Genomic DNA, 17140 nt, shown 5'->3' with positions numbered 1-17140 from the left:
GCTCCTTTCTGCCCCCTTCTGTCTTAAGGGCGAGTGATGGAGGAGGGGCAGAGAGGAGCAGGTGGTGTGGGTCTTGGGAGAAGAGATAGAGCAGGGGCAGAAAGATGCGCAGTGGGGACAGGGTCTCAGGACAGAGTGCAGGTGGGGCCATGATCCTTGGGTGCTGAGCACCCCCTACTTTTTTTCCTTGTGTGCTTGACCCCTACATTCAAATGAGAACTTTTCACAAACACAAAAGTCATTTCAAAGGAAAAAAATTCAACTTCAAATTCACCTCATATTGTCTTGTAAATTTCCCCCCACCTCAAAATACTGACTCAATTGCTACTCAGGTGACAGTCATGCACTCTGGATAAGACCCTATTTAAAGAGAGAGTATAGTAGAAGTAAGTACTGAAAGTCCCTATGAGTGAGCCTTGAAGAATCAGGCCATGTAGTAACAATTTATGTACGGCTACTGCAGTATTTTTCACCCCCAAAGGACTTCACAAACATAACAAATGTGAATATCCATTACTTCCTTGCACAAAGTACAACGCTGCTAGAACAGGAATTTAACACTTTATTCACCCTGAGACTACAAGGGGAATTTGCGTAGACAAGCTTTGTAATTTGTCTAAGACAGCAGGGTTAATACACTGACCATACCACAATATATGTCACGCCATGTCCAGTAGGATGTTACCCCTTCATACTGTGCTATAGTAGCAAATTGTGTTATCACAGCGGGTAGACTCAATCTTCCTATTTCCAGTTACCCAAAAGAAGCAAAGCTGTTTTATGCAGTGATCACGATATTGACCTTAGTGAGAGGTAAAAGGGCTGGACGAAACACTAACTTTTTCCCCCGTCACCCTCAGAGCTGGGCTGAGGCACCAGCCCCTCCCCCAACCAACTGCCATTTGCCAGCTGCTCTGGAACCCCCCACCCCCACATGTCGTACCAGACCCACTGCCCCTCGCAGAGATTCCAGCCCAGAGCCAGATGCACCCTGGTCCTGACATCAGGAACAGCACTAGCCAGGGGAGATAGACACAGGGCAGGGCAGCTGCCACAGTGTTAGGGTGGCAAGGGCAAGAGCTGATTTTTGTGGGTGGGGGGCAGTAAGTGATTTTGGGGTGAGTGGGGGGAAGTGAGTAATTGTTGGGGTGAGAGGGGCAATGAGTGATTTTGGGGTGTGGTGGTAATGGACAACAACTGATTTTGGCGAAGAGGCAATGTGATTTCTGGGGACAGGCAGGTGACTGTGACTGTCTTTTGGGGGAGGAATGTGTGTGTGTGTGTGTGTGTGTCTTAGGCTCCTGGAACAACATTGGTTTGCAGTCAGGATTTATTGGTGACTCAGGGATAAATTTTAGACAGTAGATTTTCCCTTTTTATGCCTAAAAATCTTGTAGATTTTGAAGACTATTTATTTAATAAATCCCCATGATGTAATCATGAGGGATAATAAATATAAATTTGTTTTTTTCATTTAAAATAGAACTCTTCCATTTCTTAATAACCAGAACATCTTTTAAAAAATCAAACATTTGGATTGCTATTTCTTCCACTTTCTTTCTCTTTTCTCCTTTTTTGCCACTGAATGCAATAGACTGCGTTTGTTTGCCTGTTTATTTTTTCCCTATGATTTTTTTTCTGCACTCTGTAACCTTGAAAAACTTCTCCAATTTTGGAAAATTTACAGAGAACAAAAAGGAAAGAAATGTAACAATGTAAAAATGAGAAAACGGACAGAAAGTGGGAGAAAACAAAAAAGGAAAAAAGGAAAAAGCAAAAACTGAATGTTGCGGTGCCTGAAACCCCAGATCAAAACAGAATGTTCTATATAAATTGAAAAAATAATTTTATTTCATTCTGATTTTTTTTCCACGAAAAATCAAAGCATTTCAAATTAAATGTATTTGTTCAAAATTTCCTATAGGAAAAAAATTGATGAGTTTGACCAGCTATGATTTTCAGTCTCTTTTAAAGCTTTCCTATATACGCTTTATAATCCAACTGACCTCCAATAACTGGAAAGTTTTTTTTTAATTTGTTTGTTTTCCTAATTCCTTCAAATACAACTGCCAAGCAGAGCAATGCTGCTAATCCTGTGAAATATGCATCTTCTCCTCTAAAGCACCTCCAGTTAAACATAAGACAAGAAAAATTCACAAGCCCCTTTTTATTCCCTTTCTTTTCTTGTCACCGTCTGTCCCATGCACATGCAGTAGCCTAGTATATTTTACACCAAGATACACTTTCTGAGGTGATAATCTATTGTTAAGAATGAAAGTCCTTTTTGTATTTGAGAGCTCTAAAGACATGTCTAATTCTGGCCATCCCCACAGATCCCACAGAGCAGATTCCGGCCTTAAAGCTCCGATAGCAAAAGGAGAGTGGTTTTGGTTACAACTTTCCTCTTTTGAAACAAATAAAATAAAATAGTGAAGTGCCTATCTCTCCTTAGCATTACAACACTAAATCAAACATTATTTGATGAGATTAGCATCTATTGCTCTCATCTACACACTTGGCATAATCCAATTAATACAGATAAATGTTAGTCCAAACTCTGTATTTGCACAAAACGTCTTCTGCTTGTATGCCACTGTTTTACGAATGAATTGCAATTTTTTCATAGCTTCAGTTATGAAAACTTCCCAGCAGTGCATCTAAACTTTAATAGTTATTCCAATTGCTCCAGACACAAGAAGTAACTTTTAAAAATTCCAAATCTACATAAATATAAGAAACATGTTTTAGAAATCACTTATTTGGATTATAAATTACATTCACACACAGCAGACTTGCATATTCACCTCAGAACTCTCTCAGCAGGCACAATTAAGCCGGCCAAAATCCATTGGACTATGAAAAGCATGCATCAACAACAGAAGTATTACCTGAATTTTGAGTGAAAATATTTGTTGTCAATGATTCTTGAAACAAAAAGAGCCCAGCTTGACTTTCAGAGTTCATGCTGAGTTTGCAGAGCACCTGGTTACTTGTAGATAGAACACATTTTCACTAGTCATTGAGAGATACTAAACATGTAGTCTGGCTGTTTTTAAAGAGTCATTTCTCAGAGTTTAAACCTGTATTTCATACAAGGGCTTTATAACAGGACTTGACAATGAATAAGGGTTACAGAATCAGATAATATCTTGGCATTAAATTCTATTACAGGGAGGAGGCTGTAAGGTAGAAAAGGTTATGTATTGCTGTACATCATCTTTAGCTGAACATTTAATGGCCAATGCTGCAAGACACTGTGATTCTTCATTCTCATCAATTAGACAGCAGAATCGGACTCCCAAAGGGGGCAAGTAGTCACTGGTTGTTCGATTTTGCTTATCTTTTATTACGTTCAAGATGGTCAGCAATAGGATTACATGACAGTTGGAAATATTTCAAACAAGTATACTAAAGCCTTAGACTTATATATAATTCCATTATAAGTGAGACATCCTGGTGGACATTGCATTTATTCCCCTAATTAACCAGCTGTCCAGAATAACAATGGGCCATTTATGAAAACAGCTGTCAGAAATAAGCTATTAAGAAATAAAACACTGATTCATTTTAATTTTTTTTAATTTTATTTTATCAGTTTGCTTCTTCAAAAGAAAAAATGTCAAATTTCACATCATGTAAAGTAACTTATCTTTTCTCAGCAGTGAGTGAATGCATCCTCTTCAGCAGAATTTTTGGTAGTTGTGTCTCTATTAAGCAGAATTTATCCCTATGTAACCCTTCGAGGATGCACAGGCTCCCTGTTAGAGCTTCTAATACAGCAAACAACTTTGATTAAAATCATGCCAATTAAATGGACTAACCTGTTTCAGCTATGGTTAAATTTGGTTCTTTCTAGTATTTTCTTTTAACACACATTGGTGAGAAAGGATTGGTGTCAGATGGAAATCTTTATTTTAACGCATAGAGAGGAAAGAGCAGTCATGAAAGCTGGGAATTTTATGGGGATCCTATGGAAATTTGGCATCCAATTCAATGTGATTTGGGTGCCTAAATCTCTTAAGTACCTTTGGAAACCCCAGTCTAATGCATTCCTCCCCAAATGCAAATGCAGGCTGGCTTGCTGGTTATCAGATGGCTTATCAGATGCTGAGCTCTATTTTGCTGCTAAGCAAGGAGGGGAGGTTAGGGTCTCTTCTTTCCCACCAAGTCTTGATTGTGCAATGCACACAAGTATAGGGAAATGCAGGGCTAGAAAATTCCAGAGGGAATGCTGGGAGAAGGGCTGACCAATCATCGAAAACCCAAAGATTTCCCAGTTTGTGGCCAAAAATATTCATTTGTCAAGCAGCTTTCAGCTGAAACATTCGTTTTTCAGAATTTTGATATTTGGGTCAAAAATATCTAATGTTGTCTGCTAAAATAATTACCAGAAATTATATGTTTTTTTTCATCTTCACACTCACTTTCTGCTGAAGGAAGCAGATTGCCTCCTAGGACTCCTTGGTGCTCAGGGGTCTAGCACTCCAACCTACACTCCTAATGGGGTGCAGCTTATTCCTCTTTGAATGACTAGCCCACTGGGTTGGAAAGGGCCAGAACCATGGCAGGGGTAGAACCATCGCTGTGAAGACAATGCTCAGTTTTGAATGTCTGTAGTAGTGCTGAGCAAATTATGCGCAGAAAGTAACATATTTGTATCTTTTTCTATTGGTGAATTATCTGAGAGCATTTCTCACTTTTCACAAACATATTAACAATTCAGAGTTATTGGCTGTGAGCTATTCAATGTGAGTAACTGATATTTGAGCTGCCCTGGTTAGAACTGTTTGGACGCATAAGAATTCTGTTTTGATTGGGTCCCGGGTTCAGAAAACAATCCCTATTCTGCAAAGCACTAGGGTTCACTAAAGTCTAAGGAACTTAAGTATAGTCTTAAATTTTGCTGAAGAGGGATAGGCTTTGCTGCGTTGTGTCCTAGATGATGATATCATTTGGCATCAGGTTTCTGGTGTGAATATTTGTATTTACTCATTCAAAAATTGTTTTCCACCAATATTCTGTCATCTTTGCTTACACTTAATCATTTCCACTAACATTGCTGGTAGTAAATTAGTAAACCAGTTCACTAGATGAAAGAGAACACAAAATGGACAAAAGCACAGCCCTCCTTTATTCATTTTTTAAATTCAAGTCACAAAAATTATTGGTCCATTTGACCAGTCATAGTTTTTACTCAGGGCATGTCACTGGCAATTTGCCTGGGTCAGAGGCTAAGAAGTATCTGTTTCAGCCTTTGGGCCATCTTCAAAAATATCAAAATTGTACCATTCCCCCTTTCTCTCTCTCTCTCAGATTCTATGTTAACTAATTAAACCCTTCCCTTTCTTCTATAGTGATTCAAGTTTCCTGGGTCTCCTTCTCATCTCTCTCCTCAGATAAAGTGAATTTAAAAGTCCCATAACTATTAGAGCCAATGTTTGATTTCAGAGAGAAGTTAAGGGGCTGGGGACACTGACAGGGCGTATTCGTAGGTATTGCTTATCACTGCCAGGATTGAAGAATGGGTACAGATTTCCTTGAAACTCTTGAGTGATGGACACAACAGGGCACATTAGCTCTACATTGTAGAATGAGATCATTCCCTCTTCCCAGTCGAGAAAAATGCCAACCACTGGGCATTTTTTATCCTCAGAGGTGATTGTTTCACTTTTCCAACTACAATGATATTGACCCTGAGACAGCCACAAACTCCAGTATTCCTTCTCAGGAGGTTCCTCCATCTTCTCATTTTTCAGTTTCCTCCTTTCATTCTGAGTCAGCACCCCTAGCTCCCATTCTGGCTTGTCCCCCACCTCCACCTCCCAGTATTGTTTCTTCTCTGAAAATCCTTCATTTGCCACCACTATCAAATCTCTGCTGGCTTTCTTCTCTGCCATGGAAACGACCCTATTTTTATCCTTGAGTGAGAGTTTGGGATGTTTACAGTTAGAATCCAGAGTGATGTTAACTGGAGGGAAGAATAAAAATGTTCATTTCATCAGTAACTAGAGACTTATTAACTCTCACTGAAATAAACAAACAAATATCAAAGCTGGTGAAGAAAATTAAAGACACAGTAGAGAGACAAACAAAATATTAAATATCTCAGCTAAATGCACTACAACTACTCAGAACAAGAGCATATGTAATATATGTATTAATATATGTAACAGCAATGGCACATACACTCCTTGCTAGTTATTGCTTGAATTAACTAACACTCCTGGCCCAAACCATCCCCTCCCATGGTAAAAGCCATGGGAATGGAGTAAAGAAATGTCTGATGTGAAATGTCTGATCTCATAAGAACAGTTATAATGGGTTAGATCAATGGTCCATCTAGCTCAGTATCATGTCTTCTGACAGTCACCAATGACAGATGCTTCAGAGGAAATGAACAGAACAGGGCAATTTTGAACGATCCATGCCCTGTCATCAAGTCCCAGCATCTGATAGTTGGAGGTTTAGGGACACCCAGAGCATGGGGTTCCATCCCTTACCATCTTGACTAATAGTCATGGATGAACCTATCTTCCATGAACATACCTAGCTCCTTTTTTAACCTTGTCACAGTTTTGGCATTCTCAACATCCCCTGGCAACAAGTTCCATGGATTGACTGTGCATTATGTGTGAAGTAGTACTTTCTTTTGTTTCTTTTAAACCTGCTGCCTATTAATTTCATAGACCGAGCCCTGGTATTTGTCTTATGTGAAAGTGTAAATAACACTTTTTTATTCACTTTCTCCACAGCAGTCACAATTTTATAGACCTTTATTATATCCCCTCTTAGTCTTCTCTTTTCTATGCTGAAAAACCACAGTCTTCTTAATCTCTCCTCGCATGGAAGACGTTCCATACGCCTGATCATTTTTGTTGCCCTTCCCTATACCTTTTCTAATTCTAATATATCTTTTTGAGATGGGGTGACCAGAACTGCACATAGCATTCAAGGTGTGGGCATAGCAGGCATTTATATAGTGGCATTATGATATTTCCTGTCTTATTATCTATCCCTTTCCTAAAAGTTCCTAACATTCTGTTTGCTTTTTTGACTGCCACTGCACATTGAGTGGATGTATTCAGAAACCAACCCACAATGAGTCCAAGATCTCTTTCTTGAATGATAACAGCTGATTTAGACCCCATCATTTTTGTATTTATAGTTGGGACTATGTTTTCTGTTGTGCATTACTTTGCATACCATTTAGTTGCCCAGTCACCCGGTTTTGCGAGATTCCTTTGTAAGCATTTGCATGCTGCTTTGGACTTAACTGACTTGAGTAACTGTGTACTGTCTGCAAATTTTGCCATCTCACTATTTACCCCTCTTCCCATATCATTTATGATTATGTTGAGCAGTACTGATCCCAGTACATACCCCAGTACATAAATAGTGGTGTCCCCTGTTTACCTTTCTCCATTCTGAAAAATTACCATTTATTCCTACTCTTTGTTTTCTGTCTTTTAATCAGTTATAGATCTATGACAGGACCTGCTCTCTTATTCCATGAATATCTGCTTTGCTTAATAGCCTTTGGTGAGGGATCTTGTCAAAAGCTTTCTGATAGTCTAAGATATTTGTCCATTCGAAAATGCCAGTTTATCAAACTCTGTATTTTCTGCAGGAATGTGGAATTCTGCAATTCTGAGGTAATTTAGTTTTTGAAAATAAAAAAAGCTCAGAAAACACTTTCCATTTCAGTATTTTTATAATGGAATATTTTGATATTTGTCTTAAAATAATTTTCCCTTTCAAAATCTATTTAATTTTCTAATGTAAATTTTAACATAAAATAAAAACTTTTAAAAATCAAAATGAAATATTTTATCAAAAGGAGAGGTTTCAACTAACCCAAAACAATTTAAAAAATAAAATTCATTTCACAGAAGATTTTTAAACCAAATCTCTAAATGTCAGTATTTGCCATTAAAAAGAAAATTAGGCTTCCTCCACAGTTCTAGTTGTAAGATGTGAGAAAGATGGCAGTTTTCGGCAATATACTTGAAAAATGTTATTGCATTAAATTTAAGTATCTTTGAAAACCATTGTATTGTATGCAGAGATTATGTATTATTGTGGGATGGGATTGCATGTAACCTCTACAGAGGGGAGAGTGAGGTGAACCTTGGGAAGTGTTATGAATTTCAGAGGTCTGTATTGAACAATGTGCCAGATAAAAATGGACTTCTGGGACAAACAGGTTCAAGTGGTTTGCCTGGGAAATCTCTAGGGGAAGGTGAATGGAAATTCCCCACCTCTTGTTATGCAAAAATCTAGGTTTTTGAAGCTACACCTAGAGTCAGGGACCATTTGTCCGCTGATTATCTGTTCCCACATATTCAGGATCAAAGCCCCCTACTGTATAAAGAAGATCGATGGATGTGCTAGTTCTTAAGGTTGTTTTGAATTTGTAACCACAGGAAAACTACTGTGCATTTTGAATGAGTGATCACCAATCAAAGCCAGAGGCTGAAGTTGGGGTGACCTCTAGTAAAAGACAGTTACTCACCTTTGTAACTGTTGTTCTTCGAGATGTGTTGTTCATATCCATTCCAATTAGGTGTGTGCGCGCCGCGTGCATGTCCGTTGGAAGATTTTTAGCCTAGCAACACTCGGTGGGTCGGCTGGACACCCCCTGGTATGGCGCCACTATGGCACCGAACATATACCCTTGCCGACCTGTCCGCTCCTCAGTTCCTTCTTGCCGGCTACTCCGACAGTGGGGAAGGAGGGCGGGTTTTGGAATGGATATGAGCAACACATCTTGAAGAACAACAGTTACAAAGGTGAGTAACCGTCTTTTCTTCTTTGAGTGCTTGCTCATATCCATTCCAATTAGGTGAATCCCAAGCCTTTCCTAGGTAGTGGGGTCGGAGTGAGATACTGCATAATGTAGAATCGCTGAGCCGAAGGCTGCGTCCTCTCTGGATTGTTGCACCAGGGCATAATGGGAAGTGAAGGTGTGTACTGAAGACCACGTAGCTGCTCGACATATCTCCTGGATAGGTACTCGAGCTAGGAAGGTGGCCGACGAGGCCTGAGCCCTGGTAGAATGAGTGGTAATATGACCCAGAGAGACATGAGCTAGATCATAGCAAGTATGGATGCACGCCATTACCTATGACGAAATTCTCTGAGAAGAAAAGGGTAGGCCTTTCATCCGATCTGCCACTGCCACAAGAAGTTGGGGTATTTTAAGGAAGGGTCTCGTTCGGTCAATGTAGAAGGTGAGGGCCCTACGGACATCGAGGGAATGTAACTGCTGCTCTCTACGAGATGTATGCGGTTTGGGAAAGAAGACCGGGAGGAATATGTCCTGGCTGAGATGGAAGGCCGAGACTACTTTAGGGAGGAACACCGAATGTGGACATAACTGCACCTTGTCTTTGTGGAACATGTAAGGTGGGTCTACCATCAGATCCCAAAGCTCAGAGACTCTCCTAGCTGATGTGATGGTGACAAGGAAGGCTGTTTTCCATGACAAATATAGGACCGAGCAGGTCACCAATGGCTCGAATGGAGGAGTTGTAAGTCTCGTCAGGACCAAGTTGAGGTCCTAGGAAGGGGTGGGGTGTCGTACTAGGGGGTATAGATGCTCCAAACCTTTGAGGAACCTCAAGACCATAGAGTGGGAGAAGATGGAATGAGTACCTTCTCCTGGGTGGAAAGTAGAAATAGCTGCCAAGTGCACTCGCAATGATGAGACAGAGAGGCCTTGCTGTTTGAGATACCAGAGGTAGTCCAAGATAGTGGGAATGGGAACCTCCGTGGGTGTTACATTCAGTGCTTGACATCAGCAAGAAAATCGCTTCCACTTGGCCAAGTATGTAGACCAGGTGGAAGGTTTTCTGCTACCCAAGAGTACTTCTTGCACTGGTGCAGAGCAACGTAACTCCGACTGGGTTAACCATGCAGGAGCCACGCTGTGAGATGGAGGGATTGCAGGTCTGGGTGGTGAAGCCTGCCATGGTCCTGCGTTATAAGATCCTGATGAGGGGGCAGAGGGATTGGGTTGGCTATCGAATGGTCCAGCAACGTGGTGTACCAGTGTTGTCGGGGCCACACAGAGCCGATCAGGATCAGGTGAGTCCTGTCCCTGCGGAGCTTTAAGAGAACTCTGTGCACCAGTGGGAAGGGTGGAAAGGCGTACAGCAGCTGGTTCTTCCATGAGATTAGGAAGGCATCCGATATCGAGCCCGGGGTGAGACCTTGGAAGGAACAGAACTTTCCTGTTCTGGCACTTCCTGTTGTCGTGGGAAGCGAAGAGGTCTATGTGGGGAAAGCCCCACTTCTGGAAGATGGAATGTAGAATGTCCAGGCGAAGCGACCGCTCGTGAGACCGAAAGGATCTGCTGAGATGGTCTTCTAGAGTGTTCTGGACCCCCGGGAGGAATGATGCTACAAGGTCTATCGAGTGGGCTATGCAAAATTCCCACAATTGGATCGCCTCCTGACAAAGGGGGGAGGGGGTTGAGTCCCTCCCTGCTTGTCTATGTAGTGCATGGCTGTTGTGTTGTAGGTAAGCTCTGAAACACAACGACTTTGCAGATGTTGTAGGAACGTCTGGCATGCCAGACGGACTGCTCTCAGCTTCTGGACGTTTATGTGCAACGCTAGCTCTTGAGATGACCAGAGGCCTTGCGTGCGACGATGGTCTAGATGAGCCCCCCAGCCGAGAGACGACACATCCGTAGTTAGGGACACTGAGGGCTGCCTCGGATGGAACGGCAGTCCTGCACAAACCAGGGAGGGTGTTAGCCACCAGCTGAGTGAGTCTAAGATGCTCTGAGGAATGGTGACCACCATGTCTATGGTATCTCTGCCTGGACAGTACACTGAGGCGAGCCAGGTTTGAAGGGGACGCATGCATAGTTTGGCATGCTTGGTTACAAAAGTACATGTGGCCATGTGACTGAGGAGGCTCAGACAGGTGTGAGCCGAGGTCGTCAGAAAGGTCTGGAGGCTTTTTATAACTGAGACTAGTGCCTGAAACCAGGGCAGTGGCAGGCAGGCTTTTGCGAGTTTGGAGTCTAGAATGGCCCCAATGAATTCTATTCTTTGAGTGGGCACGAGAGTAGACTTCTCTAGATTGATCATCAGGCCCAGTCTCTCGAATAAGTCCGTGATGAAGGCTACGTGCCAGGTGATCTGGGCCTCGGAGGTCCCTCGAATAAGCCAGTCATCTAGGTAAGGAAAAGCATGTATTCGACGACAACGGAGGAAGGCGGCCACTACCTCCATGCACTTTGTAAAGACCCGAGGGGCCGTAGAGAGGCCAAACAGAAGGACTGCAAATTGAAAATGTTGGTGGTGCACCATAAACCGCAGGTACCGTCTGTGCGGGGGATAAATAGCAATGTGGAAATATGCGTCCTTCATGTCAAGAGCAGCGTACCAGTCTCTGGGATCCAAGGATGGGATAATGGTCCTCAGGGATACCATGTGGAACTTCAACTTCTTTAAAAACAAGTTGAGTCCTCGCAGGTCCAGGATGGGTCGAAGACCTCCTTTTGCTTTGGGGATTAGGAAATATCAGGAGTAAAATCCCCTGCCCCTTAATTCCTCCGGTACCTCCTCTATAGCTCTGATCGAGAGGAGCGTACGAACCTCTTGCCAGAGGAATTGCTCATGAGAGGGGTCCCTGAAGAGAGATGGGGAGGAGGCGTGAGAGGGAGGGGGCAAAATAAATTGGAGGTGGTATCCAAATTCCACCATGCATAGGACCCAACCATCCGAGGTTAATTGAGACCATGCAGGGAGGAAGGAGGAAAGGCGGTTGGAAAACTGAAGGGGATCCTGGGGAAGAACTGGTGCTCTGCTCTCGGGCACACCTTCAAAAGTTCACTTTTGGGCCCAGCGCTGGTTTGGTGGGACTGGTATTGTGTCTGCCTTGGGACCCAGATTGCTGTCTGCGGTTCTCACGACCGCGCCTTCTGCCAAAGTCTTGTCGTGGTCTGGGTGGGGGGTAAGGGCGCTGAGGCTGGCTATGGAAAGACCTTAATTGGGTTTGTGGGGTGTGCATCCCAAGGTAATGCATGATCACCCGATTGTCCTTAAGACTCTGTAGTCTAGGGTCCGTTTTCTGGGATAAAAGGCCCTGGCCTTCAAACAGCAGGTCCTGGATGGTGTGTTGCAGTTCCAGAGGTAGACCTGACACGTGCAGCCACGAGATCCTCCTCATCGTGATTCAAGAGACCACGGTTCTGGCCGCCATATTGGCAGCGTTGAGAGAGGCCTGCAGGGAAGTCTGTGCCACTTTCTTTCCTTCCTCCAGAAGGGCCTGGAATTCCTGGCGGGAGTCTTGTGGGACCAGTTCAGTGAACTTACCCACCGACTGCCAGATGTTATAATTATATCTACTGAGCAGGGCCTGTTGGTTCGCCATCCTAAGTTGGAGGCCCCCTGCAGAGTAGACTTTACATCCCAACAGGTCCATCCATCTAGCCTTCCTCAATTTTGGAGCGGGGGATTGCTGGCCATGGAGCTCTCACTCATTGACGGATTGAACCACCAGGGAGCAAGGAGGAGGGTGGGTATATAGGTATTCGTACTCTTTGGAGGGTACCATGTACTTTCTTTCCACCCCTCTGGCTGTAGGAGGGATAGACTCCGGAGATTGCCAGATTGTGTCCGCTTTGGCTTGGATGGAGCGAATAAATGGCAAAGCTACACGGGTTGGGGTATCCGCCGACAATATGTCTATTACCGGGTCTTCAACCTCTGGGACCTCCTCCACCTGGAGATTGATATTTAAGGCGACTCGCCTCAGAAGGTCCTGGTGAGCTCGGAGGTCGATAGGGGGTAGGCCCGATGAGGATGTACCGGCCACTGCCTCGTCGGGTGAAGAGGAGGAAGACAGACCTGGTATGAGTGGTTCCTGTAGGAACTCTTGGTCAGGAGGTACGTCAGGGTCCAGGAGGACCTGAGGGTCCAGTGCCTGAGGAGATTGATCTGTGCTCACTGGAGGGGGGCGGCTAACAGTGGCCTCCGGTGCGCGATGTTCCGATGGGGCGGAACGTGATGGTACCGTGGGTTCGCCTTGGGCCTGGTGATATGCCCAAGGCATCCAAAAGGACCACTGATGAAGACCTTAGTCTGTACCTTGAGCCTCATAGAGAACACGGCTGTGTGTCTCTGAATCAGCATAGGCAGCACTATCAGCGTGCGATGAATCAGACGTGTGCTGCGATGGCCATGGCGGGATGGAGACCACTTGAGGATGAGCCCTGTCTTTTGGGTACTGTATTTCGTGCCGCACAGGAGCGCGGTACCGGGATCCGTATCGGTACCTAGAGTGTGATCGGGGCCTGCGACCAGCGCGGTGCCGGGAGGTCGACTGGGATCTTGACGCCCTATGACGAGAGCGGCTGTGGTGCGAACGGTGCCGGAAGCTGGACCAGTGCCTGGAGTATCGGTCCGGTGAGCGGGATCTCGAGTGGTGCCGTGAGTACAACCGGTACCGAGGAGGAGATCGGTACCGGGACTGCAAGTGGCGCCTGGATCTGGAGCGGTGATGAGATTGAGAACGTTGGTAGGACCTCGATCTTGAGTGCTGTCTGCCTGTGGTGCTGATGGAAGGTGGTCTTACCATGGCAGGCTTGCCTGTCGATTGAATAACCCGCACCGGCGGTGCCGGGGGTTGAGGCAGGGCAGGCTCCATTAACGCAATCAGTTCCCTCGCTGTAGCAAATGTCTCTGGCGTAGTGGGAACGATAAGCTCTACCGAGGCATGTGCCGGGGAGCTGTCATGCACCGGACTCGATGGCTCTTGCACGGCTGGAATCAACGGTGTGGAGATTGTCGGTGCCGTGGCAGTTACTGGTGCCAGGCGGCTCAACTTAGATTGTTGCTCAGACTGTGGTGCAGATAGTGGGGCTGCAGGAGCTTTGAGCTTTTTGGCACGCGGGGAGAGGGAGTGGCGCCAGGCGGTTTCTGGGCCGGTGACGGCTGGTGCCGAGATGTCTTTGCAGTGCCGGTGCTCTCCGGTGCCGATGAGGCACTTCTCCCCGGCGCGGACTGTCCAGCAGCTGGTGTCGAAGGTGGAGGAGAGAGGGCTGCCTCCATTAGGAGCTGCTTAAGGAGAAAGTCTCGCTCCTTTTTCGTCCACGGCTTGAACGATTTGCAGATCCGGCAATTGTCTGCAAGGTGGGATTCCCCCAAGCACTTGAGGCAAGAGTCATGAGGGTCTCCCGTGGGCATCGGCCGGTGGTAGGCCGAGCACGGTTTGAAACCCGGTGAGCTAGGCATGGGCCTGGGCACTGGGTGAGGTAAAGGGCTAATCCCTGACCCTCTGAACTATATACACTAACTAAGTTTATAAAAATCTATTAATTAGAACTACAGATAATAAACTATATACACAATAAGTACTAGAATGAGTGAAAAGCTAGGGAGGTGGAGATCAGCTAAGCCATGCTCCACTGTTCCAACGACCGACATGGGCGGTAAGAAGGAACTGAGGAGCAGATGGGTCGGCAAGGGTATATATTCGGTGCCATAGTGGCGCCACACCAGGGGGCGCCCAGCCAACCCACCGAGTGTTGCTAGGGTAAAAATCTTCCGGCAGACGTGCACGCGGCGCACACACCTAATTGGAATGGATATGAGCAAGCACTCGAAGAAGAAGTTTATTAGCCATAGGGTCTTTTTTATTGTTTTAAATGTTGTCGCTGTAATGCTTTCACCTTAAGAGTAGATGTGCTTGCTTAGAAAGAGATGTGTGGTAACTTGTGTCTGTGAGCAATTACAGCTGTTCATAGACTCTAAGGAGGAAGAAAGCAAAGCACAGATGCTGGCCTATTCAGGCATTTTGGCTTGCTGGGAATAACACAGTGTGGGCAGGGACCTGTGCAATTTACAAAATCTCTGGTCAGGAGGGAGAGAGACATGGGTCTCTGCACAAACATGTTGATGGCTGAGAAGCTGGGAGCCTAGAGCAGGTGTCCTCGAGGAACAACGGAGAGGACATAAAAATGAAGTGGCCTTGAATTGTGACATAAGGTACCTAGAGACAGGGACTTGAACTGAACGGGAGCCAAAACATGAAGGTCCCTATCTTACTGCCATTACTCACCTGATCCATGGATACCAATAGAGTTACTCACATTTGTAATGCCAAGAACACTGGGCCCTAAGAACTTTCTTCACAATGGCAATTCATAGTCATTCATGGTGGCAATGGAGTGTTAATGGGCCAGGGAATGAGAGTGGGAGTGACTATAGCCCAGTAGTTAGGATCCAGGAGTCCCAAGTTAAAGTTCCCTATCCAATTGCTATTTAATTATTTATAAGGTGTGGAATAGCTGCCAAAGGAAAGATTGAAGCCACAGCATTCCATAGTCCAGCAGATATGGTGCCTTCCTCTAACATGGGGGACCCAAGCTTGCATCCACAATCCTCAACAAGCAAAGGATGCAACTGAACTTAGGTCTCCTACCTTCCTGCTGAGTGCCCTAACCACTAGGCTAAAGCCTACAAGAGAGGCACAAGGATCTCCCTATTTAGCCACTTTGTGAATCTAGTCCGCCTTTCCTTTGTTTTTGTCAGAATGCCTGCACATCTAAACAATTTTTTTCAGGTGAAATGAAACGTTTTAGCTTTTTCAATGACGTTGAAATTCTTCAACTAACTCAACACAAATTTGTGAATAGTTTTAGTAGACTGGAAGCTCCTTTTTTCAACTGTTAAACTATTTGTCCTAAAGTCTCACTCAGCTACAGTCACCAATTCTTTTATAAACAAATATTGTCCCTTTCTTCTGCAGCTAGGTGCCTAGTCAAATCCCAGTCACATTACTCTTCAGGGCTGTTGAGCAGGCATTCTGTATTCCTCCTTTCAGAACTCAGGGCACCAAAAATATTTAATCAAAATATTAAACTTATGGGAGATAATAACCTGTCAAAATTCCAGATACAAGGCATCTTACCTACATTGCTACGAGCCCTCCTGAAGTCTACAACAAACAAAGAGAATTCAGAATTTCAGCTATAGCATGTGGCTTATTTTACATTGAAATAATACAAGCTGTGTAATATTGAACATGGTCTTTCAACTCACCCAGCTCAGCCATGGCTTTTTCTGAAATGGAAAAAGATTGTTACATCATGCTTCTTCATTATTTCCTTGTTAATTCTGTTTTGTAGGAAATCTTTACTCCCTATATGGAATTACTCAAGTAAAATAGACTCAGGTGAGTAAGGGTCAGATTCTAAGGCCCCAAACCTGCAAAAATCTACAACTATGCTTAATTTTAGACACCTTGAGTCCATTGTGTTAAATGGAACAACTCAGTGTGTTCACAAATTTAAGCATGTGTCTAAATCTTTGCAGGATTGGGTCTAAACATTTATCTTTTTGCCATATTAGCTGCAATAGAAAATCTCCTATGTTATGTTCAATGGTATCCTCACACGAACTAAACTATGCAAAAAAAGTGGCTAAATCTTGAAGTCCATGCTGCATTTAAACAATGGGAATTTATCTGAGTGAAAATAATGTAATAAGAGGGTAAGAGTCAGATTTGTAAGGATATTAAGCACCTAAAGATGCTGCTAGGTATATAGTCAGATTTTGAAAAGAGCTTAGGTGTCTAATTACCATTGGTTTCAATGAGAGTGAGACACTTAGCATGATTTTCAGAAATGTCAAGGTGCCTATCTGCATCTTTACAGAGTAAATACTTTTTTTTAAATCTAGCCCTGGATCCCTTAGGATCTGAGCGGCTGACTTGCATGCTTTAAAGTTCTCAGCTTTTTTGATGTATGAATATAGTGTTTTGTTTGGGTTGTTTTGCACTGCATTTCCTTCTTTATGGAAAAAGAGATAAAAAGAGCTATGTGGATTTTTTTCTAAAAGTGATTCTATAGAAATGGTTTTGGGGAAGTTCTCTGGCCTATGTGATACAGGAGGTCAGACTAGATGACCACAATGATACTTTTTGGCTTTGGAATCTATCTATGACTACAGAGAGGGGGAAACAAACCTGAAAAAAAATGACAAAGTTGGGGGCTGGCCACCACCAAGGGGCCAGTAGGCTGGGATGTCTCTGTTACCAGAAGGATGCTAAACTAAAGACTAGAACTGGTTGAAACTATTCCAATGAAACACTTACCAAATTTCTCCTGTATTTCCTGAATTG

General features: G+C 44.0%; 1 protein-coding gene across 1 annotated transcript in view; it reads right to left on the bottom strand.

Annotated features, from left to right (window-relative positions):
• Nucleotides 1–5444: 5444 nt before the first annotated feature.
• Nucleotides 5445–17140, bottom strand: part of LOC127036578 (butyrophilin subfamily 3 member A3-like) — a 29332-nt gene continuing 17636 nt past the window's right edge. Inside the window, exons 8-11 of the mRNA XM_050927613.1 lie at nt 17114–17140; nt 16060–16080; nt 15929–15955; nt 5445–5968 (exon numbers count right to left, since the gene is read on the bottom strand). Of these exons, the coding sequence (XP_050783570.1) occupies nt 5445–5968; nt 15929–15955; nt 16060–16080; nt 17114–17140 (599 nt within the window). The remainder of the gene's footprint in view (nt 5969–15928; nt 15956–16059; nt 16081–17113) is intronic.

The sequence above is a fragment of the Gopherus flavomarginatus genome, chromosome 18, assembly GCF_025201925.1.
Source record: "Gopherus flavomarginatus isolate rGopFla2 chromosome 18, rGopFla2.mat.asm, whole genome shotgun sequence".
NCBI lineage: Eukaryota > Metazoa > Chordata > Testudines > Testudinidae > Gopherus > Gopherus flavomarginatus.
This window is presented reverse-complemented; position numbering and strand designations above follow the sequence as displayed.